The sequence below is a fragment of the Rhinichthys klamathensis genome, unplaced genomic scaffold (assembly GCF_029890125.1).
Source record: "Rhinichthys klamathensis goyatoka isolate OS25496 unplaced genomic scaffold, OSU_Roscu_1.1 h1tg000221l_1, whole genome shotgun sequence".
Taxonomy (NCBI): Eukaryota; Metazoa; Chordata; class Actinopteri; order Cypriniformes; family Leuciscidae; genus Rhinichthys; species Rhinichthys klamathensis.
In genome coordinates, this window is record NW_026606745.1 from 1,525,404 (window position 1) to 1,552,839 (window position 27,436).

The window sequence follows — 27,436 nt, forward strand, 5'->3', positions numbered from 1 at the left end:
AAGAGCCTTAATGTGAAATGCACAACTTGCCCCGACACAGATGCGTGCAATCTCACACACTCCCTCTGGATTCCATAAAAAAAAAAAAAAAAATGTTGTCTTTTATCCCCCCCAGAGTGTGTGTATTGTAGCTACAGTCGCACAATAATCTATTTTCTTAAGACAGAATACCAGCAGTCCATGCAATATACAAAACCATTTTTACAAATATGTACTTTTACTGAAAGATTGAACAATTATTTTTTTCTCTTCTCTGTTTTGTTGTGTAACGGTTACGTAAGAGCTCTGTGTGTGTGCACTCATAGGCTCAATGGTTAAATGCTGTTGGATGTTTGTGAGTGTTGCTTTTCATTGCATTCATATTTACTTGCATACCTTTCAGTTTTCTCTTGAACAGCACATATGAATTGTAAAAGTGATATTGAAAGTAATGGAGAATGTGCAAAAAAAAGGGAATTTACAATCATGGTATGATGTTCTCATGATGAGGTTAAAACAGATTTATAGTTTAATTATGCAATAGATTTTTATATTTTTAGTGTTCATTTTTATTTCTGTTTAGTTCCCTAGGTGGTAGATGCTTAATGCTTGTAAGAAGCAGTTTTATGAGCTGTTTTAGATCATGCAAAGCTGAGGTATCATTTGTCCCAGTTTTACAATTATTTATAATGGCATTAGAACACAAATGCTTAGTTTTAAGTAAGACAATATTTGTTTTCATTATGCTTTCAGATTAATTCAGCCTGTTGACAATGTCCTGCAAGTATTTTATGACCTTTTATCTTGTTTTTCAATAGGAAAGACATTTTCTTTTTATGTTATTGTAATCTTCTGTTCATTTATCTCTGCAGTCTCCAGTCTTCTCCTTTATTCTCTTAACACTAAATGTATTGTTTATTGCATAAATCAGTAAAAGACAATTGTGGACCAGAATTTTGTGGCGCATGTTTCAATTGACATACCACTTTATTTTATTTTTTATCTGGATCTATTAAGTTATTCAGAAGTACATTCAAATGTAATTCATATGTGACTTGAATACATTTATATGATGAACATTCTTTCATTTTCCAAATTATTATTTTTAAGTTAAAATGTAATTTAATTACATTAAGCAGTAAAACAGCTTTGTTTTAAAATATGAAATTGTTTTTCTTTGTGTTTAAGAAAAGAAAAAAGTTTTATTTTTAAATATTATAATCGTAACTATATGCTGGAAGCCATTGTAAGAAGCTTTTTTTTTTTTTTTTTTTTTTTTTTTTTTTTTTATAATTGCATACAAGGCCAGTTTTATGATACAGTTTTTCCAAATTCTCAAAGGCTTAAACTGACTTGTCGAATAAACCACTCTTTCTGTAAAACCTTAAAGAAGTTCAGGCAGTTAGACACTATTTGCAATCTCATGCACTCTTTTTGCAAAACTCTAAACACATTCTTCACTGTGATGCACTTGTGTTGCAAAATGTTAAACATGAGCGGCAAAAGTTAAACACAACTACAACACAGCTGTCATCGTTTACACACAACGGCTCAAAATTGCTGTTTCTAATGATGTGATCAAACCAACTGTACAAAATATGAGCCTGCAGCTCAGAGTGCACAGGTGACACTGAATGTTGATACCAACAATAGAAGCAAACAATCTGAGATGAAGAGGAAGAGCAAAGTGTGGAGAGTGTTATAATATGTACGTTATTTTTTAATTTTGTCATTTCATCTGAATATTAACATTTGCGAGATTTAATCAGCCGAAACAGTTTTTAGATTAATGCATTTAATTTTATGTCTGGAAAATAGTGATCTATGACATTACATTATGTTGAATATCAAATCTTTTTGTGTTTATTTGTTAATGAGGGATTTGTGGACACATCAATGTTTTGGGATTTGTGGAGTAATAGCCTATTTTTTATTTTTGAAGTAAAAAGATCAAATAAGACCCTTGGGGTAAGATGACCCCCCAGATCTGGCGCAGAAGGCCCTAAGCGGGGCATGTTGTTACTTGTGTTATTATTTTTAAGATGAGGGTTTCATTTTAACCCTCTTAATATTTTACATCTTTTGTTATAGCAACTAAATTAGCAAATGTTTCTATTTATTTCCTATAATAACACATCATCATCCTTCACATGCTAAATATATATCTAAATATGTTACAGTTTAAAAGTAAATTCACATTGTTCTTAAAGGGGGGCATCTTCCCCCATGTTATGTCCATATACTGTATGTGTTGCAAAATGACCACCAAAACCACAGAGAACCATCCTCATCCGCTTGATGAGACACCTGTAGATAATGGGAGGAAAGAGGCAGGGAGAGAGGAGAATAAGAGGTGGTATCCACTTTCATTTTTCAATTGAAGCTCTTAAAATATCACTACATTCCTTCATTCTAATGTTGATTGGTGATTCTTCAATTATTAGAGGGACTCTTTTACAATTGGTAATTTTAACAAAGAATCATTGTTATCACACAAGGCATTTTGTGACAGTTGAAAGATCAGAAATTAAATTGATTTGATCGAGAAATCTATTGATAGTTTTCGTCAATATTTGAGTACAAGAGCATACTGCCCTCCAGAGTATTTTTGACATGGGTACCACGCAAAACCAGCAACAGTGTTTTCACTAGACGTGCTCCTGCAGGCCCGGCTCTAGCCCTTTGGTTGCCCTAGGCGAGATTGAGTTTTGCGTCCCCCAAAGACAAATAATTAAACGTGTGGCTGAGGGGGCGCCTTAGGATGATCATGTTTAATAAACATGTTTTTGTTTCGCTTGTCATTCTAATTCTGTGATTAATGGGTAGGAGGCCAAGGCGACACTAGAGAGCGCCCGCGCCCCCAACACGTTTGTCGCCCTAGGCAATCGCCGGAGCTCCTGTTTCTGTCCAACAGCCTGAACCTCATCCACAATGACTGGTCCCAATTTGTCTTCTCACAAGGTGAGATGTTCATCAAAGTTTAAATATCTTTCCTCCAGGTATAATCATTTTATAATATTTTTAATGATGTAGGCTCCTCTCTAGAGTTTCGAACTAACGTTGGTCATTGTCATTGAATGGCTTTAGGTGACATTTTGTTCTCTAGCTTTTTTATTCACGTCGTTGAAACACCGATTGAGCGATTACATGAGCCTACATTTCAGAAATCTGTATCTTTCAACATGTCAATTCATGTTTATTTGGTGCTATAACTAGTAGCCTAATAAAGAGCTCAGATTGGTTGGTTCAAGACACGTGCCGCTTGAGGATACAGCGATGCCACGTCACATTAAAGCGCGCCAAAGCGGTAGTTGTATTGTTTAAATTTTGTAATAACACTGATGCTGCGTCCCAATTCGCATACTATCCGTCCTAAATAGTATTCGAAAATAGAATTAGTACGTCCCAAATCGTAGTATGTTGAAATGAGTGTCCCAAAGAGACCCGGATGGTCTACTATATCCGGTCAGAATCCGAAGTGCAGATCGATGCGCACTCTAACGGCTGATATTGCCCACAACCCATCGCGCGCTGGATGATTCGGTTAGAACTACAAACACGAGTGAAAAGTGTTCAAAAACTACAGACATGGAGGACGCGCGAGTCCGACGGTTATGAGTTTTAGATAAAGGGGTTTGAGTGATTAATTAACAGTATCTAACCTGACGAAAATGTATTTATTCAATGTTGTCCACATTATATTGCATCTGCAGCAGCACCCACGACTGGCAGATGAACGTGCCACAACATTTCTCTCCGAAATCGGCGAAATGGTAAGAAGTTATATAAGATTGAATGGAGGATTTTAACTGTGACGAGATGATTGACATGCAGGGCAGTTTACGGTGATAGGATGCACGCGACAGATCTGTCCGTTAAAGATGACGAAGTAGTATGTCCCAAAGCTTGCCTACTCTTTTGCTACACACTCAAAAGTATGTACTTTTTCTTCACAAAAAGAGTACATACTTTTAGGGCGTAGTATAAGTAGGCGAATTGGGACGCAGCATGAGAGAATGTAATAACACTCTCTTGCCTGTTGGCGTGGTGTCAGTGTCCGCTTTTCTACGCGTTGTTTTTTTCCACTGCGTGAGAAAATGGGTGATGAGAGCGTGCCTGTGACATGTCACGTGACCTTATCATGTGCAACATTAGGATACATTATAATAAAATATTGCTATTCAATAATGCTGCAAGCAACGTGTATTCATATGAATATATTTTGATTATATTTTCCAGGTTTGAACCATAAGCTATAAGCCTAACAGAACGCACCCACACAGTAGGCCTACACCCGGTTGTTAAATCACCGCGCACAGGTGCACTCACCTAATCACCATTCTGTAAACAGGAAAGTTCGAGGACGTGAGGTGATGGCGCAGAGTAAGTTACTGTAAATATGATTTCATATATGGTTGCTTGATATCAATGTTAGGTTCTCACGTAAGTGTGTGGTTGAGTAGAAAAGCAGTGCGAGTACTACGGGGCTCATTTCAAAAGCGACTGCGAGGAGCTTCTGGGCCGATTCCAGCAGACCGAGACAGTTCGGTACGAGGAGTTTTCTGCCATCTGGAGGGAGATGGACTTCTCTAGTGTTTTTTTGTAAGTAACACATCTACAGCACTGCACTTAATCGTTAAGTGGTTTAAAAGATAATTAAATTGACTTATTGCTTATCAAAATCTGCGAATCAGGCTTGCATTTGTATGGTTGTTAATTTATTCACTGCTATTGAATCCCCAAAGGTCACCCGTACAGGCACTATGATGTTTTAATATGTTTGCCACACTTAAATGGTTTACCCAACAATGAAAATTGTCATTCACTCATACTCATGTTGTTCAAACACCACTAAGTTACTTGTTGTCTTTGGAAGAAAAAACTAAAGGAGAATTTAACATAATAACATTTCATAGAGAACCCGATTGTGTGTGAGGAACAGACTTCACCCAAAAATGAAAATTGTCATATTTACACACCATAATATCGGTCCAAATCTGTATGACTTTAATTCTTCTTCTGTGGAACACAAAAGAAAATATTTTGAATAGTGTTAGTAACCAAATTTGTGGTTACCACTGACTTCATTTTAATGGAAGAACAAACCTGAGGCATTTCTCAAAAAAAAAATAATCGTATTTTATGTTCCCCAGACGAAAGTCATACAGGTTTGGAATGAAAGGTTGGTGAGTAATTGTCAGAATTTAATTTTTTGTCTGAACTATCCTTTTAAGTCAGCTGAATTGAAAAATTGGATCAAGCTGATTCTGTCAGCATTAATGAAGTTCAGCCACTCTTACTGATTTGAAATCAGTTGTCATTGGTTCTTTTGTGTCTTACAGTATGTTGGATCATAATTGATGTCAGAACTGATGACCCATATTTTAATGTGTCCAAGCACACTTTTTGTGTGTGTATTCATTACCTTTCAGAATGGGAAAACCTGGAATATTGTCATAGACTATTTTAATGGGTCTTTGTCCATTTTTGCAAAGTCTGTTTCCATTCACTTTCACGGTATGCAAATAAAAATCAGCCAGGTCATTCTGCACTATCTTTTAATTTTTAAAGAAAAAGAGATATAATAGGCACATTTTTAAACATGAGAGTGAATAAATTACACTTTTTGTTTATACTGTAATCAAGTAAACGTGAAACATGTAATGTTTTTCGGTCACTCTCCTGTTTTTTTTTCCCCATCAGTGGAACTCATTCCAACCATGAGAACAGATCCTTCACGCGGCTCTCTTTCACCATAGCCTACAGATACGTTCTGCCCCCATACAGCTTTCAAATTCGGGTTGGAGGCCTGTATATGATTTATGGCCTTTACAATACACAACTTGTTTGGCCCAAGGAAAAGGTGATCCGTGTCTATATTCTCTCACTCTTTTTTATCAAGCTCGATGATTCAGCATTACCTGTAACTTTTTTTTCTGAATATGAGAAACATAAAGTTGATTCATTGTCTGTTTTACTCAGATCAGGATTGCTTTGAAGGACTGGAACGATGTGCAGAAGCTTATCACAGAGGCAAAAAGTTGCCAGCATTTGGATGTTGTTTACATCTTAAAAAGGCTTTTGTCAGCTAAGGCCTTTTACTTCACTGCCATGCCCAAGAAGGTCAGCAGGTTCTACCTATGGTATTGTGTTTTGGGGTATATCTTCCAACAGTGTCTGAAAACTCTGAATGTGACTGACTCACAGCTGACATTTGAAGCGAGCGAACGTGTTCAGCATGATGTGAACGAAGAGTTTCGGGCCCGCAAGGACAGAGTGGCTGAACTTGCTTCCTTTGAAATGCTAGGAGTGAGTATTTAGTATAGTGAAATGTTTTTATTGTAATATTTATTTCCTATTTAAAACAGTTCTGACTTGTGTAATCTCTTAGATAATTTGAAGTTAATGGAGGATTGCAATAATTAGTAATTGATTATTTGAAATTAATTAAGTATTTTTTGAAATGCAGGAAATTGCAAACGTGCACGGTCATTATGAGAGACTGAAGAAATCATCAGTGCCCACATCATCTGGAGTGACACTGCTTAACCTGACAGATTTGCTTCGGAAATGTACTTTTGAGTACCAGCAGTGGCAGGACAAAACCACTGTGAGTTGGTGGACTTGTAATACTATGCATTGACTAGTTTTCATTTCTGAATGTCCTTGAAGTATTCTTTTTTTTAATTGTTTTTGAAACATACTTTTTTTTAATTTTTTTTTATATAGGGCTAACTGTCTTACTAATGTGCATTATTACATTTGTACTTAGGCTGCAAAGGATAACGACTCTAAAAAGGAAACCACTCAGAAATCAGAGGTGAGTTAAACCCTGCTTAGAACTTTACATTGTAAAGACACCTTTCATATGGATACAAAAAAGGTGTCTGAAACATTGTGGCATTGTTTTCTGCAGTCCTCCACTAGAGCTGATCTGCTTGCCGCCATCAAGTCAAAATCATATGGTCATGTGTCAAAGGTTTGAGATTTTCTCGTTGCTACAAATACTGCTTTGCTTGACCTCATTAAGGTCATTGTTCAGTTTTAAAGGGTCATGAGTTTTTGTTTTCCACGCTTCTGAAACACCAGGAATTTAAACGGCCTCATTTGTAATGTCACAATTTTCCTCTACATGCCCCTAGCATGAGTATGTAAATCAATCACCTTAACAACTCTTGTCTGTCCATCATAAAGTGTGACAGAGTGAAAATGTGGATGGGAAAAGATCGTTTTTACAATTACTTTAACGTTTTTTTTTTTTGACATGCTAACCTCCAGAAACCATATAAAAATCTGATAATGCATTTTCACGGCCCCTTTGAGATCACTTTTAGAATACAAATATATATTAATCATCTGTATGTTTGTTTGTTTGTTTCAATTATTTGGCTGTACAGTCAACTCTTTGTTGACAGAAAATGAGTTGTTTCTCTTTTCACATGGCTTTGGCACATGCTGTAAAGGGAACTAAATCTAGGCGCCACAGAAAGGTTGAGATGGTAACATCAGGCTCTGGAACTCAAGCCCTATCTGGTCGTAAAGGGAGACCCCCATCCCTCAGGACCAGAACCTATCAAAACTTTGGCAAACCAGGTCAGAACTGGCTAAGGCCCTCTTTTAGACATATACAACGAACACATTTTGGGTCAGAAGTTGGTGCTGATATGATGTATTTTGTCTGAAAAAGGGGAGCCAGAACAGACACAGGACTGGCTTCTGAGTGTGATGGAGGAAGACAAAAATGCATGTAAGTGTAGTTTCAATAAACAGTCAATTTTACTGGGATACATTTAAGTTGTATATTATAATTTGTGTATATACTACTTGATTATATGCATGTATGTATATGTGTACGTATTTGTTTTTCATCTTCTAGTGAGACGCAAAGACCGGAGAAGATTCAAGTGGTGAAATGGCTATATTGTACTAAGTCACTAATTGTGTGTCAGTTAAATTGCACAAAACAGCACATTTTTCATCCTAGCATCTATATGTTAAATTGAAAAGTTGTCAAACATTGCATTATGTAATCCAGTGTTTTATTTTATAAATTGAAAACTTGAAGTCTAAAGCATTTCATTATTTCTTATGTTTATTATTTTTTTTATATATAGTTACATATATTTGTGTATACATAAATACATATAATAAAGAAATCTACCCATTCTCTTATTGCATTTCTGGTATGATTCAGCTTACAAATCTCCTGCTTTCTTGCAGATGCATTGTTCATATTGGGAAAGCACAGGTGAGCATTTATATTTTTAGAAAGCCTTGATGTTCTTTGTTACACTCTTCGGCCAAATCATTTAAAATTATTATTTAAAAAATATATATATACTGGTATATATATATAATATATATATATATAATAAAATATATATATATAAAATAGCTGTGTAAACTCTCCCTCTAGTGGAGAAATGTTCAAAATGTTACTGCACCCGAGGTTCTTTTAAAAAAAATGTAAGCATCATTTTGACACCACTCCAGTGGCCACATGACGTAACCTATGATAGTCCCACAGGGTAAATGAAATCCGATTAATTTAGGGGAAACTTTTTATCTGACCACAAAGCTCCCTCTGTGTCGGGTGTGCTCCACATAGTCATATCATGTAATAATCAGCATGAGAAGGCAGTGTCAAAGGTCTAAATCCAGTGTTGTGTAGTGCTTCTCTGTCTATTTAAACCCATGAGATGCAGTTGTACCAGTGTCAGCAGAACTACTCATTACACTCGACATGCACACAAGAAACCTTATTAAATGAGAAATCTGACTAATTCTGCATTTCAATCTAAACACTCACAAATTTGATCTAGTTGTACCACATCAGTTTTGGCCACATTTTCCTTTCCCCTTTTCTATTCTTAAGATAATTGATCAATACAAACTTAACATTTTTTTTATTCTAAATTATGAGGTATTTCATTATCCAAATTAACCCCATACTCATTTAGACGACCTATAGGTTGAAATAATTGTCTTGTTTATGCTATATTCCTGTTCTGTTTAGCCAATGCATCAGTTTCTTGCTTTTTTGAAAAGTTACTTGTGAATTATAAATGTATATTGCACAGGTTAAAAAATTACAATAATGATATTTACAAAAAATAGTTAGCGCTTGACTGCTTACAAAGCCGAAAACTAAAGGCCACAATTAAATCTTAAAAATTACGTTTTTGTCTTTGAAACAAAAGTTATTTTGTTTTTGTCTTTCCGCCATTCGTGCTAATAGCAAGCAATCCCTACAAAATAATTTAGTAGGCTAGTTTATCCAAACGAGTGTGATTGGTGAAGCCTGAACAGCGAGGAGAAAAGTAACAGGTACCACGTGAAAACGCCATTAAAACGAGCTGCTTCAGAAGCGTCGATCATTTACATTTGAAAATGACAACAAAAACGTAATATCCATTGAATATGCACAGTGAATAACTGAGGAAGATTTATTATTCGGACTCATCGTTCCTGACTATGTCGAGCGACACCCATTTTCAGATCCTCCTGTTTCATGATAGTTATAACTTATTAGTGATTAAATATTGTCTGCAGACCGTAATTGAAAATAACCGGGACCTACTGTACGTCATTACCAGCGCGCGTCCCCGCCTTCAACTACGTAACGTTACGTTTTACATCATATGCCTCATCTGTCGCCCTCCCTGCTTAATAACGGACGGGTACTTCCCAGCTCCCAGTCAAACAGCCACTCTGTTTTAGCAATGTCTGTTGTGGTTTGAAGACTCGAGGATTGTAAAGCTTCGCGCCGTACAATAATCTCCCATTGTTTAGCGCAGCTTTGCACGCGCTTGTGTTTACAGCATCTCGCGCAAAGCGCGCGCGTGTGATATTGATTCAGGTAAAAGAGCCCTTTCGGTTTCACCATGGCAGGCGAGGCGCTCCACAGATTCGTTTGCCTTTGTCGATACCTACAGGATCCCTGCCATGTCGCCAGATTCCAGCAGTTTTGCGGCGTCCGCGGCACGTTTCCTAAAAAAACAACCGAGGCTAGCGAGAGTGACGCGAAGCTTGCGGTCAACGGTGTTTGCGTGGGGCAATGTCAGGAAGACCGCGCGGCTAGTGGGGATTCAGCACACGGACTCCCGGGCCAAAGGCTGAGAAAAAGTTTAAATGCCGCTGGTGATGTTGAACCGGAAGAATGTCCCGCTGCTTTTCTCAACGCACCCTCGGGGCAAGAGGCAGAGAGAGACTCCAGAGGCAGAGTGAAGCCTTTACGCAGAAACTCTTTGACTGGGGATGTTGGCCAGGAGTTCATCATCGAGAACAAGTTTCTCTTCTATCTCTTCACCATTGGCACCGAGCTGGGCAATGAGATGTTTTTCATCGTGTTCTTCCCCTTCTTGATGTGGAACGTCGACCCCTATGTGAGCCGGCAGCTCATCGTGGTGTGGGCCTGGGTGCTGTTCTTCGGCCAGTCCACGAAAGATCTGGTCCGGTGGACCCGTCCTCCCTCTCCTCCTGTGGTCAAAGTTGAGGTGTTCTACAACACGGAGTACAGCATGCCCTCCACACATGCCATGTCCGGCACCGCGCTGCCCTTCTCTCTGTTCATGCTCACATGCAGCCGGTGGGAGGTACAGAAGCCTATACTTCCACACACAAAACCAATCGATAATCTTGCCCACCTGAAGCAAGTAGAAAGTTGACTATTTCTGTTTATGGCAATCTGCTTTAACAATTTTCCTGAACTAACTAGCATTTATTTTTATTTTACGTAATGTGCATTATCACTTATTTCTATAGTGATTGGTTAGTATCGTTTCAATTAGTCTTGTACTTCATTCATTACATACTAGTATTGTTACTGCCACTGGCCACAAATTTTGTCTATCACTCCCATTAGTTATTGTTTGTAAAAAGAATAGTTCTCTTAAAAATGAAAATGATCCCATAATTTACTCGCCCTCAAGCCATGCCATCCTAGTTGTATATGACTTTCTTCTTTCAGCCAGACACAATCTGATAATATCCTCCTGGCTCTTCCCAGCTTTGTAATAGCATTGAGTAGTGTCCGAGTTTTTGAAGCTCCAAAAAGCGCATCCATCCATCATAAAAGTAATCCATAAGACAGGGGGTTAATAAAGGCCTTCTGAAGTGACGCGATGGGTTTTTCTAAGAAAAATATCCATATTTAAAACTTTAAGCTATAATCACTGGCTTCTGGCAACGGACGTTCAAAATGAGTTATAAAAAATGAGTACAATTAATAAGCTGGAGCACTAGTACAACAAAAAATAGATACTTGTAACTATTGGAAAAATTAGGAGAGCCACAGTTAGCAATTATTGTGCCTTGTACAAAACCTTCATCATGGGCCCTCTGGCACATTTGATAAATAAAATATATGCTAGTTAGTGAAAACAAATACAAGCTAGGTCTATGAGTACATGTTAAAAAGACTTGCTGTACTGTTAGGTGTGCTATATTCTTTCTGAACATCTGTCCTCATTATCAAAACAACCTGCCTTTAGCAAGCAGTCAGTGTCTCAGTAAAAGAGGCTGATAATAAGGATGTGTTCTCACATCATACCTCAGCTGCTGATGTAGCGTCAAGAGAGTTAAGCCCCGTTCACACTACACGCGACTGTCGCTGCAAGTCGCCAGTCGCTGGCGATGAGGTCGCTAGTGGGCGTTCCCACTACTGGTTGACTAGTATGACATCCAAAAGACAGTGAATCAGCTTTCTTGCCGCTAAAAAACACAATTTCTGGAGGGAAAAATACTAAATATAAATATACTCCGTACATCGTTGCGGCCGTTTATCTACGGCATAAGCGCAAACGCCGGTCTATCTGGGTTCACGATACCATTCGGGCTCGGAGACAGCACGGCGAGTACCACCGGCTGGTGCAGCAACTGCGGCTGGATGAAGTCCGGTTCCAGCAGTACTTCAGGGGCTGAGGAGAAGGATCACGTGCGCTCCACTCCTATTGGTTGTCGCTCGCGAAAATCGCTCTTCATTTGCATAAAGTTAAACATTTCTCAACTTTGTCGCGTCGCCAGACACGCCCCATCTAGTCGCCAACGGTCGCTGTCGCGCGTGGCGTGCCGCCGGAAGTCGCTTCGCTTGGCCGCATCGCTTGGTCGCCTATGGTCTCATCCCAAAAATATGTAATTCTATGTATTGCCATTTATAGAAACAGCAGAACTGTGCCAGAGGCAAAAATTCTCATTTATCGCAATCAAACTTAACCCTTTGAAGGTTTTGCAGTCTCTATACATACATACTCTCCATACATTTGATCCCAGCCTCTCATCATCCTTAGATTAAATGAGCTATTAAAATGTTTGTTTAAGTCACCATTAGTTTGAATGAGTCATATTTATTCAAGCGTCAAATTTAAGGCATAATCCCAGTTCACACCAAGGATGATAACGATAAACATAGTTCTAAAAATCGTTCTAAATATAAAAGAATAGCAGCCAGAGTCCACACCACAACTGTAACGATAACGTTACAGAGAAACAAAATAGTTTGAATCACTTTCAGAACTATTTTTTTTCCAGCTGCAGAACAATAAGAACAATGACAATCAATCAGAATCCATCCTGCTTTAAAGAGTGACATTTAAAGTGCAAGCTTTTCAAATAAACAGCATGATATCATTCTTTGGTGTGGACACATAAAGTTATATTTATCGTTCTTGGTGTGAATGGGCCTTTTATTTTTAATGCTTTGTTCTTTAAAACTTGCTACATCTTGCAGAATCAAAAACACTGAAATAAGCTGTTTCTCTTGAGGGGAAGTGATGTTTTTACTTTCTATATTCAGTTCATTTGACCATGCTTTGGGAAGTTCTTGCAGTTGAATGATGATTGCTGTCTTCAAAGTTCAAACGTTATTGATTTACAGATCACAAAAGTGGTCTGTCCTTAGTCTATTGCATTCAGTGGAAAACTCTTTTACTTTTCCATATTATTATAGAACTGACTCATCTGGCAAATCGAGGTTCCCTGTGAATGCATTTCCAGACAGGACATTAATCTCCATCTTTTTACAAAATATGCAGGCTTTGTTACTTAACCACTAAAGGTCTATGCAGTGCACTGCATTATTCATAAATATGGATTTCTCTGCTGGGTTTATTGAATCATATGCTTGTTGGTGTCAAAGAAATCATTACATTCAACAATAATTAGCATATAGTCAGAAGAGGTTGTGCGATTGCTTATGATAACTCTTTTGATACATCTATATACGCCAGAGATTTGATATTGTTCTGTAAAAAGCTTTTCTCATAGATTTTTATGGAGGATCATCCTTTTTCCCCAGCTCTTCCTCTGAAGTTAGCAGAAACTGTCGATAATATGTCTTGTACCTACTGAAGGCTGAAGTCTTAACCATCATTTTGAGCACAAAACAGAACAGTCTCTATAGATTTTCTTGCTTTCATATCCTCTTAAATTTAGCAGGAAACTAGGAACAATAGCCTCAAACATGTTTCCTCTTCTTTCACCATTGTGCCTGTCTGTTGATTTTTTGCAGATGATTGATTCAAGTATTTTGCCAATAGGGCTGCAACAAACGATTATTTTGATAATCGATTAATCTAACGATTATTAGAACGATTAATCGACTAATCGTCGATTATTTCGCAGACTAATCAGTAAGTTTGGAACGATTATTCAGCTTTTCCAATTAGTTAAAACATTGAGTTATACATATTCTAACTATAATATAAAAAAAGAAAATCACTTCAGCTTTTGAAATAGTTGTTTTAATGAACTTTGAGCCAACTAAACAGGTCATTCTCTTTAAGTTTTCAGATTTCGGTCCAACTCAAATCACACACAAATGCTCTCTAAGCATTGTTTAATAGGCCCACTGCTTTTCTTAGAACTGAAACAGAAAAAGGGACATTTACTTCAGGACACAAAGAATGGTAAAATAATAATCTGCAAACAATTATTATAAATATAAAATTACAATCTTTTTTTACATGGCAATTGAGCTGACAGAGACGTTCTCATTCCCTTTTAATTTATAGTATGATAAAGTGACTGCCGTGATATTCTTCCTATATCATAGGAAGGATATAACATCTCGTTTTGTAAGTCTTCATGATTATTGAACAAAATACAGGCAAGTGATAAGACTATAATAATACCTAATATACTAATAGTGTTACAATAATAAAAACAGCCCTGACTCCTAAGCTCGATCAAGCTTTATTCTATACAAAATAAGTCATCACATTACTGTAATTATATTACTATTGATAATATTATTACTATTATTAGTAGTATTGCATTCTCTAATAAAGAGATATTTGCCGCTGGTTAGTTAGCTCCAGCTGGAGAACACTCACTTCTCACCGGCTCCTCTTTTGCCGGGATGTTTCCTCTTGCACCCCAACATTGCACACGACAGCATTCTTGATTTGAAGTTTTGTGAAACTTTCCCAAACCTAAACCTTGCTAGTTCGGATTCGTTTGCACTGACTGTCATAATTCGCGCTGTTTTCTCTTCTACCGCAATAGCATTTGTAAGGGCTGCACTACACTCTAGCGCTACAGCGCCGTAGCGTTCAAATCGCGGGATTGCAGGCCCTTACATTAGGTCACGTGAGATCAAACGACTACTCGACAACAAAGATATTTGTCGACAAATTTTTATTGTCGACGTTGTCGACAACGTCGACTAATCGTTGCAGCCCTATTTGCCAATACCAAACTAGCAGTTTTGTATTCCTGTTTGTACTTTAACAACCACTGTACTTATGTTAAAAGAGATTTACCATTTAAGGGAAACTAAAGATTTTTAAGTGTCACCCCCCTTTTTTTGAATATACATGAAAATGCACATTTCGAACTTAAATGGTTGTAATTCAAGAATGCTTTGGAATATAGACGTAAGATTGATCTTGTTTTAAAGAAGACATTTAGCAGATTTTTGTAGAAGTGAAATAAATTGAGAAAGTGAAACAGAAACAAAGTTATAGAAGTTTGAGTTTATGAAAATGTACAATGTAAAAAATTCAATTATTCTTATTTTATATAAAATATATATTTTCAAAACCTGGGCGACTCTAAAACTGCAAAAAAAAATCAAAGGCAAAAATCTGAACAAGTTGTGTTTCAAATTTTAGGTTGATATCTCCAAAAATGAGCAAAAAATTTTGTTTGTGCACAGTACCAAACTTTTTCACTAGATGACAACCAGACTCCATTACTGCCCATATAAGGGCGCCTCCATTTCCATATGTGTTTTGAGTGATCTGAACTATTATTTCCACAATTTTCATAAAATTTATGAAGTAGACATCCTATTCAGAAGTAATATGAGAAGTTTGGCAGATTTTGATATGAATTCAACCTCTAAGGAACACATAAAAAGAACACGCATGTGCGTTATAGCTTCCTGCAACAAATGGTGAATCTATCTTTTTTTTCTTTTATATTTAAAAAAAAAAAATCAGATCTTTTTTTCTAAAATAATTTAATGGATGCTATCTTTTGAACTCTTGGCATGAAAACAAACTGAGGTTTCTACCCTTCTTTCATGATTTTTCATGTTCATCACTATTTCAAAATAAAGGTCTAAACACGCCTTAGGAGTTTGAAAATATTCTTTTTGCAAATTGATAAATTACGGCTCCTCTGTAATTTATTTTGAAAATTACCAAATATGGAAACTAGAGACTGTAAGCTTTCAAATGATATATAGTTTGTCAAGATTAGTTTAGGTTTAGTATAGGATATTACTGTTTTAAAAATGTAATGGATTTGGGCCCACCGGTGACACTTAAGGGGTTGTGGTCCTATTATGCTTTTTTACTTTTCCAACTTTAGTTAGTGTGTATTGTTGTTTGAGCTGTGAAACGAATTAAAATGAACAGCTCGTTTGGACAACAACACATTTTTTTTTCGGGCTTTATGAAGTCACAGTGTTACTCATTTAAATAATCCCCGCCCACAGAATATGCAAAAAAAGGTGCGAGGCCTGGTTGAGCTGCATTAGAGAAGACAAGAGTGTTGTCACTGTCAAAGAGAGACTATTTTTTCCAAAACTCATTTGTTTGACCTTCCTAAGGCTGATGAACTTAGTGGGTAAAATATATTTTTAAAGTTTATTAAAGTTGTAGTTGTGTTTTCTATTAACAGTTCCAATTCGTTAGCCTCATCATAGCATAATTGCCTAAGTCATGTTTATTTGAAATATGTCTAAGGCAATTATGCTATTAGGCTAACGAATTGTAAACAAAGGGAAAAGCTGTTTGGCTCTGCTTGCCTGCTAGTGTTGATAGTTTACTGTACATATTATAATGCAATCAACATTAGTGTTGATAGTGTTTACTGTAGCTTTTGTGAGCTCTTGCTCTTGTAAAACTGTTTACCGCCGCATAGGGAAATTAACCATGGTTCTGTGATCGATTAGTCTTTGTATTACCATAGTTTTTTTGACAAGTACATGATTAAATAGTGTATAACATTGTATCTAAAATGTATAAGAAAATAAAAATAAAAAAAACATTCCATGCATGAAATCCGTTCTGCACGATCCTCTTGTTTGCTAACATTTTTAATCAGGCTTGAATTGGTTTGAAATTGACGCCATTCTTAATTTACACCTGACCTGAGCAAATGAAACCCTATGGTAAGGGGTGTGACATTTCCCGAACACGGTGTCAATCACAACAAACTGGGCCAGCTAACCAATCACAGCACATTTCGTATTTCGGAAGGAGGGGCTTCATCAAAACAGGAACTAACGACGGGTTTGGGCCAGACTGGGGAGAGAGGAACTGTAATAATATAAAATATGTGAAAAATAATGTGTTTTTTGAACAATCGAGCATGAAAGCATATTCTAGTACACCCCAAAAACAAAATCAAGACTCCATAATAGGACCCCTTTAAACTTTATTTTGGAAGTTGCAGATGAGAGCCAGTGAGGTCAAGTCAGTTCAAATTTTTTACATATGCACAGGGTAGTCAATGTTGATGGGTTTGTGGGAGGTACTGGTATATTGCCCAGACTACTGGAGCGAAACAATGCATGAGCACAGAAAGAAGGTTTAGCCGAATGCCAAAAATGAATAGATCTGTTGTTGTCTGAATAATGAGAAATTCAGCTTTTCTGCAGATCAGCAGCTACTTCAATCCACTTCTCTTCCAACTGCGCATGGTCTCAATCCTTGATGGACCTTTGCCCTACTCTGTCCTGATACTGTTGCTTTATTTGTCGTTGATCATCATAGGTACTGTTAAATGATAAGCTTTTAGTCCTTTACTAAGGCCTGTTTCACACTGCACATGTAAGCAGAGCGTATTTATTTCGGCACCCGTGTAAACAGGATTAGAGCATTCAAACTGCACACCGAGGCGGTGTGGCAACACCTAGCAGGAGCAGAGTAGAAGTTGTTGTTTTTGAAGCGCTGAGTCTATTTTTGCTGCGCCGGCCGCTCACACTGAATTAAAACCACTGTGCATTGTTCTCAGTCAAAATAGTTAACACGAAAAACAACACATTTTAACATAAAATCGTATTAAGTGAGCTGTTATCAAAAATGTCTTTTGCCTATGTCACAATATGAGGTAAATCTGGCCCTGTACATATATACAGCATGTTAATTCAGATGTGTGGGACAGTAGGAGGGGAATACGTGTTCAAAAGTTAGGGGTCAGTAAGAATTTCTCGGACGCATTTATTTGTTTAAAAACAGTAATATTATGAAATATTATAACAATTTAAAATAACCCTTTCTCTTTTGAATATGTCATTTCCCTCCTTTTTATAAAATCTTGCTGATCCCAACCTTTTGAACAGTGGTGTACATTATGTTGGAAATTTACATTGGATCATTTATATTTTTATATGTGTATTTTATTGCTAAAATATAGCTTTTATACCCTGATAAGAATTTCGATTATGTTATTTAACAGTGATGAAATGACCTTACTGTCTTTTGAACTGCAGTTTCCTCATAAGTCTTTCCTCTCTGTGTGTTCAACAGTACCCGTTCATGATTGGATTGAGCTTAGCTCTGTTCTGGAGTGTCCTCGTGTGCATCAGCAGGATTTATATGGGCATGCACTCTGTCCTGGTGAGTAATGTTTTCATCAAATTTAATCATTCTTTAATCGTACCTAAAAGGGACAGTCATAGGTTTTGGAACAACATGAGGGTAAGTAAACGATGACAGAGTTTTCATTTTTGGATGAACTATCCCTTTCAAATCTATGACCATGTTAGATAGTTGCACTAGTAAGTGTGCATGGTTGTTATTTTAGAGCGTCTTAATGTTTTTTTAATGTAGTTCAGGCACATTCAGCTGTGCACTATAATTTGCACTCTTCACAGTTTTTGAGGTTGAGGAACTTTCCAGCAGCTTCGTGACTAAGGTTTTGGTAACAGTTCAAGAAGAAGCCTAATACATGCTGCTTCAGTCTTTGCAACCCTCTCCTGTCAGTAGAGCCCCTGAAACGAAGCAAATCAGTGAGTCATCACTGCTGACTCGGTATCCTCTGATCTTCGAATGCTCATCTGTTTTCCATTCTTTTCTCACAAAAGATCTCTGATCGGATAATTGCTTCCCTTGGGCTTGTATGAGCCAGTGGGGATCCATTTACATTTTGATGTGTAGACAGCTCAAAACATAAGCTTTGCTTTAGTCATCAAGATCAACATACTGTGTATTAGTCATCCGTTCTGCAGGTTTCACATGGAATAACGATAATGACCAACTTCACACACCTGTTATTTAAATAAAGGATGTCTGTCTTTATTTGTTTAAAGCTGTTGGTGAGAGCGGACAGATTTAGAAACCAGATGCTGGTTGCCTAGGTGATGGGAACCTTGTTATTTTAATGCTGTGCTCACGACGAAGGTGGCTGGATCATCTTTGTGGAAATCTGCACACTCAAGGAAGTTTAGATCATGTACTGTGTGAATCTTGTGTTCAAAGTTCAAGCCAATGAAGTCTGTGGACCGGGGCTCAGCATTAAGAGTGTTTCGATAACCCACTATATCTTATGTCGATTGATCACACAATTTTTTTTTTTTAATGATGTGTGAACATTGTTGCAAATTGTGCTGATTTATGTATGCCAAGTCAAAAGTTGTCCAAATAACTAACATCTAATGAGAATATTTCAAAATGACAAAAATATCTTGGAAACAATAGTTACAAGTTATATTATCAACAAATCAGTCATGTTTTGCACTGATGGTTTTCAGAAAAAGTATGTTAATTAATCACTAATTTAATAAATTCAATCGTAATTCATTGCATATATCAACTTTTTGTTGGACATGCAGATTGACATCTTTGGGTGTTGCATCATATCTCACTTTTTTTCAGAATCTTGCCTTTTATAAGACTTTTGTTCATCTTCGAAAAACACAAATGAAAACAAAATTTTTAATGAAACCTGAGGGATCTCTATCCCTTCACTGAAAGTTCATGCCAGAACTTTGACATTTTAAAAAGTTCATAAAGACATTGTAAAAGTAACCCGTATGAATCGAGCGGTTTAATCCAAGTCTTCTGAAGAGACGTTATCAATTTATATGATAAACAGATTTAACAGCCTTTTACAAAAAACATTGGTCAACACACATAGAGCTCATTAAATATGGTAAACAGAAGCTCAACTGTACATTGGTTCTTGCGGAAGCTCAAATGCACTTTCTTGACGCGGGTGAACCGATGTGTGCCCTGAACTAGTGAACAAACCAAGCCAAGATTGAAAAATCCTTATTGTTAAACCCCTGATGGGCTGTTTGACAGCTTAGGACTGAAAAGCCTGTGATCAGGGAGCTTTGGTAGAAAGGATTACGAAAGAAAGTCTCAAGGAGAGCTTAGATCTTTCCAGCACCCATTCAGCCCTTCATTTCAACTTCAAAAGAGTGATAGAGGGAAGGACTAGAGCAGGAGTAGACAATGAGAGACTGTGCTGGAAAGAATTTGAGTCTTTTGGCCTGCAGTATATGGAGAAGCATGTGTGTACATTTAAAGTATACATGGACAGGTCGAACAAGCTACACGTCTGTCAGATCTAAGGCTACGTTCACACTGTCAGTCCAAATCCGATTATTTATGCATCCCATTGGAATCTGATCTAACATTGACTGTCCACATTGTGTATCGCAACTATTCAGTTCTGATTTGTGTGTCCATGCCGTTCTTTCGTTTTCCGGAATATCTGCATTGGTTTCAATGGCATGGCGTTGTGTTGGTAGTAAATGCCAAAACAACACGAAGGGGTTTGCAATAGAGATGATGTCTTTTTTACAACATGACAACGTGTAGCCGCCACGCTGGACTACTGCGTCTTATGAGGCATCGGCAGACCCATAGGAGGCTCGTACGAGCTGCTTTATTCCTTGCTGTCGTCTCCGTTGGTTTCCAAACATGTCTCTGTTATATTGTCATTTTCTGCTCGTCCTGCACTTTGCAACAACACAACCTTGTTTCTGCAGCGACTTTCAGCATGTTTCCTATAACAACGTCGTGGCTTGAGAAAGTCACATAAACCATCCAAAATCCGATCAGAGGCAGTCAGACTGAAACGGATTTCCAAATAGGATTTCAAACCACATATGCTCAAAACAGATTTCGGATATGCACAAAAATCGGATTTGGACTGACAGTGTGAACGTAGCTTAAGTGAGTCAATCTCTAAAGAGAAGAGTTCATTCTGCAGGTTGCATTGACCTTTTACCCATTTTAAGTACATATCAGCATGATTGTATCACATAAAGACTATCAGATCGTAGTGTTATTGCGAGGTGTCCAAAGTTAGTCTCTAATCTTCTGTTAACCTTGAACATGCTCCACATCAGATCAGGCGACTAGGGGGAAATAAATAATTTACTGAACTGTCTCATACCTTTCAAAATCCGTTTGACATACTTTCATCTGTGGAAGATGAAAAAATGTGCAGAACTCTCTATCATTTCTTTATAATGAAACTGGGGCTGTCAAGCAAATACGAGGCAAAAAATATCATAAGTATTCCATCATGAAATTGCTGTATGGTTTGTGTGGCAAAAATGATAAATCATCATACTGTGACTGGATCATTGATTCACTGAACAGATCTGATTTCATTCAAGCCTTTATTTAACCAGTATAAAAAAAAACTTTTCAAGAGTGTCCTGGCAAGTGGCAGCAACACGATTTCAAATAGATAGAGAAACGCTTACAGGTAAATACATAGACACACTTTCACTCATCATATTCAAACAACAATGTCATCATAAAAAACCTGGGTCTTAAATCAATTTAGCAGCAATGACAGACAGACTGCCTTTCTGCAAGGTCCTTTAAAAAACCTTTAAAAGAATAAAGTGAGACAAACTCCTTCAACTGTAGTTCATTCTGAATCTGATTCAAAATTAAAAGCCTTTTTGCCAAAAACAGTGTGGGTTTTAGGGACTGTCAATAAAAACAGATCCTGAGAGCGCAGGTGAAATGTCCCTGCAGACCTCGGAAGGATGCAAGTGTTCAGATAAGGAGGAAGAAGTCCTAATACTGCCTTATAAATAAAAAGATGGCAGTGCATCCAACGCCGAATGGTGAGGGAGAACCACCCGACCCGAGAATACAGCAAACAGTGATGAGTGACAGATTTTAAGTTTGTGATGAATCTCAAGGCTCCATGAAACACAGTGTCCAAAGCATGAAGACACTGGGAGGTTGAATGCATGTATAAAATATCACCATAGTCCAAGACAGAAAAGAATGTTGCATTTACAAGTTGTTTTTTTGCTTCAAAAGATAAAGAAAAAAACTTGAAAGAACTTCAATCTCAGTTTTTTAACCAAATCTTGGACATGCAATGTAAAAAACAGTGATTGGTCAATAGTAATGCCCAAGTATTTGTGATGTGACACTTCTTGGATTTCTGTACCAGAAAATGTACAAATGTTTGGGATATAGTTTTTAGTTGATTTCCCCAGAGTGAAAGTCATGACGTAAGTTTTTTTTTTTAGAGTTTAGAACCAATTTTAAAGTAACCAGATTTACATTGTGAGATGTTAAAAGCGGATTGTAAATTTGTGATTGCTTGACCTAATGTGGACCCAGAACAATAGAGAACAGTATCATCAGCATAGTAATGATAGTTTGTATTTTTTATATTATTACAGAGGTTGTTTGTATAAATGATAAAAAGAAGAGGCCCAAGGATTGAACCTTGAGGCACCCCTTTTGAAATATTTAGGGAGGCAGAACTGGGGCCGTCTACTTGCACACATTGTGTTCTTCCTGATAGGTAACTGTTGAACCATCCCACTGCTTGTTTTAAATCTTGCTTGATTTAAAAGATGCTGGTACACAGTTCACTGGTTGTGTACTTGCTGAAAAATGCATACTTGCTGAATGAAAGTATTAATTTCTTCTTTAAAAGAAATTAATCTCACACAGCTGATAAAATATATGGGTTGTTAACATCACGAGGCCAAATAAATAAAAACACATTCAATTAAATGATGTTAAATAATGACTGTCCTTTCTTTGCAAAGAAATTACAAGGTTGCGAATTGACTTAAAATGTCAAACAGCAGGAAGTCTGAAGGAATAATGTTACAAGATTCAGTTCCCAATTTTCACAAGGCTGCAGTGTAAGAAATGTTGAGCTGGAAGACACAAAGGACGACTTTGGATGTCTACTCTCCTGTGAAATCTCACACAAAGTGGAGAAGTGCCCTGAACATGGGCTTTAACTTTTTGTGCCACCCACAAAATAAAGCAGCTAAAGTTAGTGTAAAACCTAAATAAATGGTTCCTCTTAATCAGATCTACAATATATGCTATACTCTTTCAGCTTGTTCTCAGGTCTGTTTCGGCTTATCCCAGGTGAAAAAAAAGTTCACTAAAATACATTTTATTTAAGTGCACTTAGTACACTTCCATAATGTACTTAAAGTGCTCTATTTTCGCGCACTAATTTTGTACTTAATATACTAAAAGCTTAACTTTAGTACTTCTTAAGATAAACTTAAGCTCAACTAAGTGTACTCAACTGTGCTATTTTGACACACACTGAAGATGAACTTAAATATATTTTTAATATACTATTTCAACCTTTAAAAAAAATGTATTTTGTTACCACTTTTAGTATATATAAAACCCATTTTTAATGCATTTTAATTGTACTAATAAATTATTTAAAATATAATAATGATATATTATAAATACATATATATTATACTTAAGGTGTATTTCTTTGTCAAAAAAAGTACACTAAATTACATTATTTAAGTGCACTTAGTACACTTCCATAATGTACTTAAAGTGCTCTATTTTCACGCACTAATTTTGTACTTAATATACTAAAAGCTTAACTTTAGTACTTCTTAAGATAAACTTAAGATCAACTAAGTGTACTCAACTGTGCTATTTTGACACACACTGAAGATTAACTAAAATATGCTTTTAACATACTATTTCAGCTTTAATTTTTTTTATTTTGTTATCCCTTTTAGTACAATTGAACCTATCTTTAATGCATTTTTAAATACACTTATAAATTATTTAAAATATAAGAATATATAATATATACAAATCATATTTATGTATTGCTCACATATTTTTTATATAGTAAATAATTTATTTCAAATATATTTTAACTATGTTAACAGTACCTTTATAAAACAATTAAATAATGGTTTATTTAAAAAGTAGTCAAGTACACTATTACTGTGTTATCAGTAGCATTTTCTGCCTCATTTATGCTAAAAATTATATTTGATAAAAGTAAATGTAATTCATGTAAATGTAAACACCCATAGTTAAAAGGATACCACACAATACAGCACAGGTAGGCTATGTAATGTACAAACAAACAGCATCGCTTTCTTGAAAAACACTTTAATTTTTTGAGACGTTATTCACGAACAAGTCCAAACAGACCTTATAGTAGAGGCGGGGGAAAAAGAACACAAGTGGCAAGCTTAAACTAAAATTATTAAACTACAGCATACAGTAGGCCTACGTATCTTAAATATGAACAAAACACTATTTTCTTTTCTTTTTTAAATTTTACAATCCTTTCCCAAACAAACTTTAGGAAAACAAAAACAAAAAAACAACAACAACAAAATATAACTTAGTGTTTTTTTCCACGACACAAACCTTTCGTTGTTGCATTTTCTAACAAGGGGTAATAAAGGCAAATATTGGCTAAGAAACCCTTTTCACAGTCCGTGTGTCATCATATCTGATTTGTAATGTAAAGGATGGCTACATTACTAAAGAATTCCGTTAATCTTCGAAAGAAAAACTGAGATATTGTAATGAAACCCGAGAGATGTATATCCCTCCGATAAACGATTCACCAAAACTGTTCACGTTTGAAAAAGTTAATCGCAAAAAAGCATCACCTACATATGAATCGCGTGGTTTCCTCCAAGTCCTCTCAACAAACACGATCGCTATTATACTTTAACAGTTTAAATGTAGACTTCTAAATCTAATCACATTCAAGGAACATACGCACAGGAACTGAAGCTCGAGTGAAATGAGCTCATAATCATAAGAACCAATCACAGCCGTTCAACGGCTCTGGAACCAATCAGGACTAGTCACAGGTGTTATGCATATTGTTCAAATTTAAACAAGTACAACATCTTTTATGAAAACATTTAAACATCTTTGGAAAATGTATCTATGATGCATTTCAAATAATATGATGTTAAAATCCTTGTGGGAATTTCAGTAGTATAAATGTATCGTAATGGACAACAGACTTTTAAGTAGCCTTTAATCAAGTGAAAGTGAACAATATTAATTTTAAGTAGGCTTATTGCAATGCTTAATAATAGTTGACAAATGTTTATAATACATTATAAGTTGGTACATTATAAATGTAATTTCCCCCCAAAATATTAAAATTGTAAATATATAAATATTAAAATATACTGCAGTAGGCCTAAGTGTTTAAAAAGTACTTTAAACATACTAAAAGCTTAACCATTTTGCTATGTTCTTACACAAAGAGCAGCATAAGTATGTTTTCTTTAAATACAATAAAACTTCACAAAAATTGTATGATTTAGCATATTTCTTAAAAGTATAATTAAGCATATATTTATTAGTGCATTTGTTAGAAATATATTAAAATTATGCTTGTGTTTAGCATATTTCTTAAAAGTATAATTAAGCATATATTTATTACCAATGTACTTATAGTGCATTTGTTAGAAATATATTAAAATTATGCTTGTGTTTAGCATATTTCTTAAAAGTATAATTAATCATATACTTTTTGCCAATGTACTTATAGTGCATTTGTTAGAAATATATTAAAATTATGCTTGTGTTTAGCATATTTCTTAAAAGTATAATTAATCATATACTTATTGCCAATGTACTTATAGTGCATTTGTTAGAAATATATTAAAATTATGCTTGTGTTTAGCATATTTCTTAAAAGTATAATTAAGCATATATTGAATACCAATGTACTTATATTGCATTTGTTAGAAATATATTAAAATTATGCTTGTGTTTAGCATATTTTTTAAAAGTATAATTAATCATATATTTAATACCAATGTACTTAGTGCATTTGTTTGAATATATATTAAAATTATGCTTGTGTTTAGCATATTTCTTAAAAGTATAATTAAGCATATATTTAATACCAATGTACTTATAGTGCATTTGTTTGAATATATATTAAAATTATGCTTGTGTTTAGCATATTTCTTAAAAGTGTAATTAAGCATATATTTATTACCAATGCACTTCTAGTACACTTGTTAGAAATATATTAAAATGCAAAAAAATTGCACTAAAAATACATTTAAAATATCAATGTTATTTAATATACTTTCGCAATTACACTTAAGTACTACTTAAGTAAAAATATGCTTTTAATTAGTGTATTTATAGTGCATAATTTTTACAGTTTTCTTTAGCACAAAAAGTAAGAATATACTACAAATATACTTTCTTGTATTTAAGTGTTTTTTTAGTGCACTCAAGTACACTTTATTTAGAGTTTACTGCAATTTTTCATTTCGGGATTAATGTTCTTGTAAACTATGAATGTTTTAGTTAATTCTGCACACAATTCCTGTTCCCGTAATGACTGTTTATATGCAGTTAACTTGTATCAAGCAATACCACTCCTGTTTTCACTGACCTTCATATGTTTGCCTGGCCACTGTGGCCAGTAGTAATAAACAATGAGAAATGCCAGTTTATCTATGGTAAATTGCACCATGTGTCAACAAAATCAGAATAACATTTGACTTGATTTGTATCATAACCCAAGGACCATTCTAATAAGTTTGTGCCTTCATCTTTACAGGAGGTGATCACAGGCTTCCTCTACAGTGTACTCATCCTGGCGGTCCTTCACCCCCTACTGGATGACATTGACACGTTCTACCTGTCCCACAGCTATGCCCCTCTGGTCGTCCTGCTAGTGCACGTGGGCTTCAGCTTGGTGGCTTTCTCGCTGGACTCATGGAGCACGTCTCGTGGCGACACGGCCCAGGCGTTGGCCACAGCTGTCGGAGCCGCGTTGGCATCTCGTCTGAACTACCAACTGGGTCTACAGCCAGATCCTCCTGAAGAAGCTCTACCGCTCGCCCTTCCCCTGATCGACAGGGCCCTATTGGCCCGCTCAATCTCGCGGCTCCTGGTGGGAGTGGCGGTGCTTCTGGCCGTCAGGGCTGCCATGAAGGTTGTGGCGATCCCATTGGCGTGCAAGATCTTCGGCGTGCCTTCGGATGACGTGCGGAAGGCTAGACAACATGCGCAAGTGGAACTTGCATATCGGTTTATTGTTTATGGCACAGTGGCCTACTGCTGCGTGTTCCTGGTCCCACTTCTCTTTAGCTTCCTTGGCTTATCCTGAAGAAAATCCCCACTCCATCCTTGTTATTATCCTTTTTTTTATCCTAGCTAAAATCTATACCTGACCTGGACTAGTCACGGTCCACAGCTGTTGAAAAAAAAAGCCTTTTTGGTGCAAACACGAATGATGTTCATGATGTTGATAATATCACCAGCTCCATTTCCATGATCATTTATTTGACGTGTTTTGTTTGAAGATTTTATTAATCTAATAATTTTAAGCACATTTGTTGCCATCTGTGGGAGATCAATCCGCAGTTTTTTTGTGAAAGTGAGTGCATGTGACCTGTTCAAAGCTCCTGAGTGTTTAACAGTGATGTTTATAAGCCATTCTCAGAAAGGTCTTAAATGTTTCCTGCATTTGTCTTCAGTGGTTTCTCCTCAGCTGACTGACACCCACCCATCCTGAACCTAATATGCAGGAGTGTTTCTCACTATATACAGAATTTGTCTCAGTCTGCAGTCCTGTTTTCATCCTTCGGAAACGAACTAACCTGAGTGACTACCGTTGACAGACATTTGCATCCTTGTCATGGTTTTCCCTCAAGGGCTCACTCTCATAACAATTTGTAATTTTTCGTTTATCCCAGGGCTTGTTTCTTCTGTGGATCCATTCAATG

The 27,436-nt window shown here is 36.3% G+C and overlaps 2 protein-coding genes across 2 annotated transcripts; both read left to right on the forward strand.

Moving 5' to 3' along the window:
- Nucleotides 1–4,276: 4,276 nt before the first annotated feature.
- Nucleotides 4,277–8,057, forward strand: snapc1a (small nuclear RNA activating complex, polypeptide 1a). The gene is made up of 11 exons (XM_056264398.1): nucleotides 4,277–4,362; nucleotides 4,443–4,581; nucleotides 5,683–5,842; nucleotides 5,962–6,102; nucleotides 6,187–6,288; nucleotides 6,449–6,589; nucleotides 6,752–6,799; nucleotides 6,896–6,958; nucleotides 7,443–7,572; nucleotides 7,667–7,726; nucleotides 7,856–8,057. The coding sequence occupies exons 1-11, from the start codon at nucleotides 4,353–4,355 to the stop codon at nucleotides 7,888–7,890; spliced, it is 1,029 nt and encodes a 342-aa protein (XP_056120373.1). The 5' UTR covers nucleotides 4,277–4,352; the 3' UTR covers nucleotides 7,891–8,057.
- Nucleotides 8,058–9,636: 1,579 nt separating this feature from the next.
- On the forward strand, nucleotides 9,637–27,005 carry sgpp1a (sphingosine-1-phosphate phosphatase 1a). The gene is made up of 3 exons (XM_056264456.1): nucleotides 9,637–10,574; nucleotides 17,958–18,047; nucleotides 26,266–27,005. Exons 1-3 carry the CDS (start codon nucleotides 9,864–9,866, stop codon nucleotides 26,815–26,817), a joined length of 1,353 nt encoding a protein of 450 aa, XP_056120431.1. The 5' UTR covers nucleotides 9,637–9,863; the 3' UTR covers nucleotides 26,818–27,005.
- Nucleotides 27,006–27,436: the final 431 nt, after the last annotated feature.

Excerpts from the sequence above, each read along its gene's own strand:
- sgpp1a (XM_056264456.1), top strand. The coding sequence starts at position 9,864 with ATGGCAGGCGAGGCGCTCCACAGATTCGTTTGCCTTTGTCGATACCTA. Across the intron at positions 10,575-17,957 it reads TCACATGCAGCCGGTGGGAG|TACCCGTTCATGATTGGATT; the intron begins GTACAGAAGCCT and ends TGTGTTCAACAG. Across the intron at positions 18,048-26,265 it reads TGGGCATGCACTCTGTCCTG|GAGGTGATCACAGGCTTCCT; the intron begins GTGAGTAATGTT and ends TCATCTTTACAG.
- snapc1a (XM_056264398.1), top strand. Across the intron at positions 6,800-6,895 it reads AAACCACTCAGAAATCAGAG|TCCTCCACTAGAGCTGATCT; the intron begins GTGAGTTAAACC and ends TGTTTTCTGCAG. Across the intron at positions 7,727-7,855 it reads GGAGGAAGACAAAAATGCAT|TGAGACGCAAAGACCGGAGA; the intron begins GTAAGTGTAGTT and ends TTCATCTTCTAG.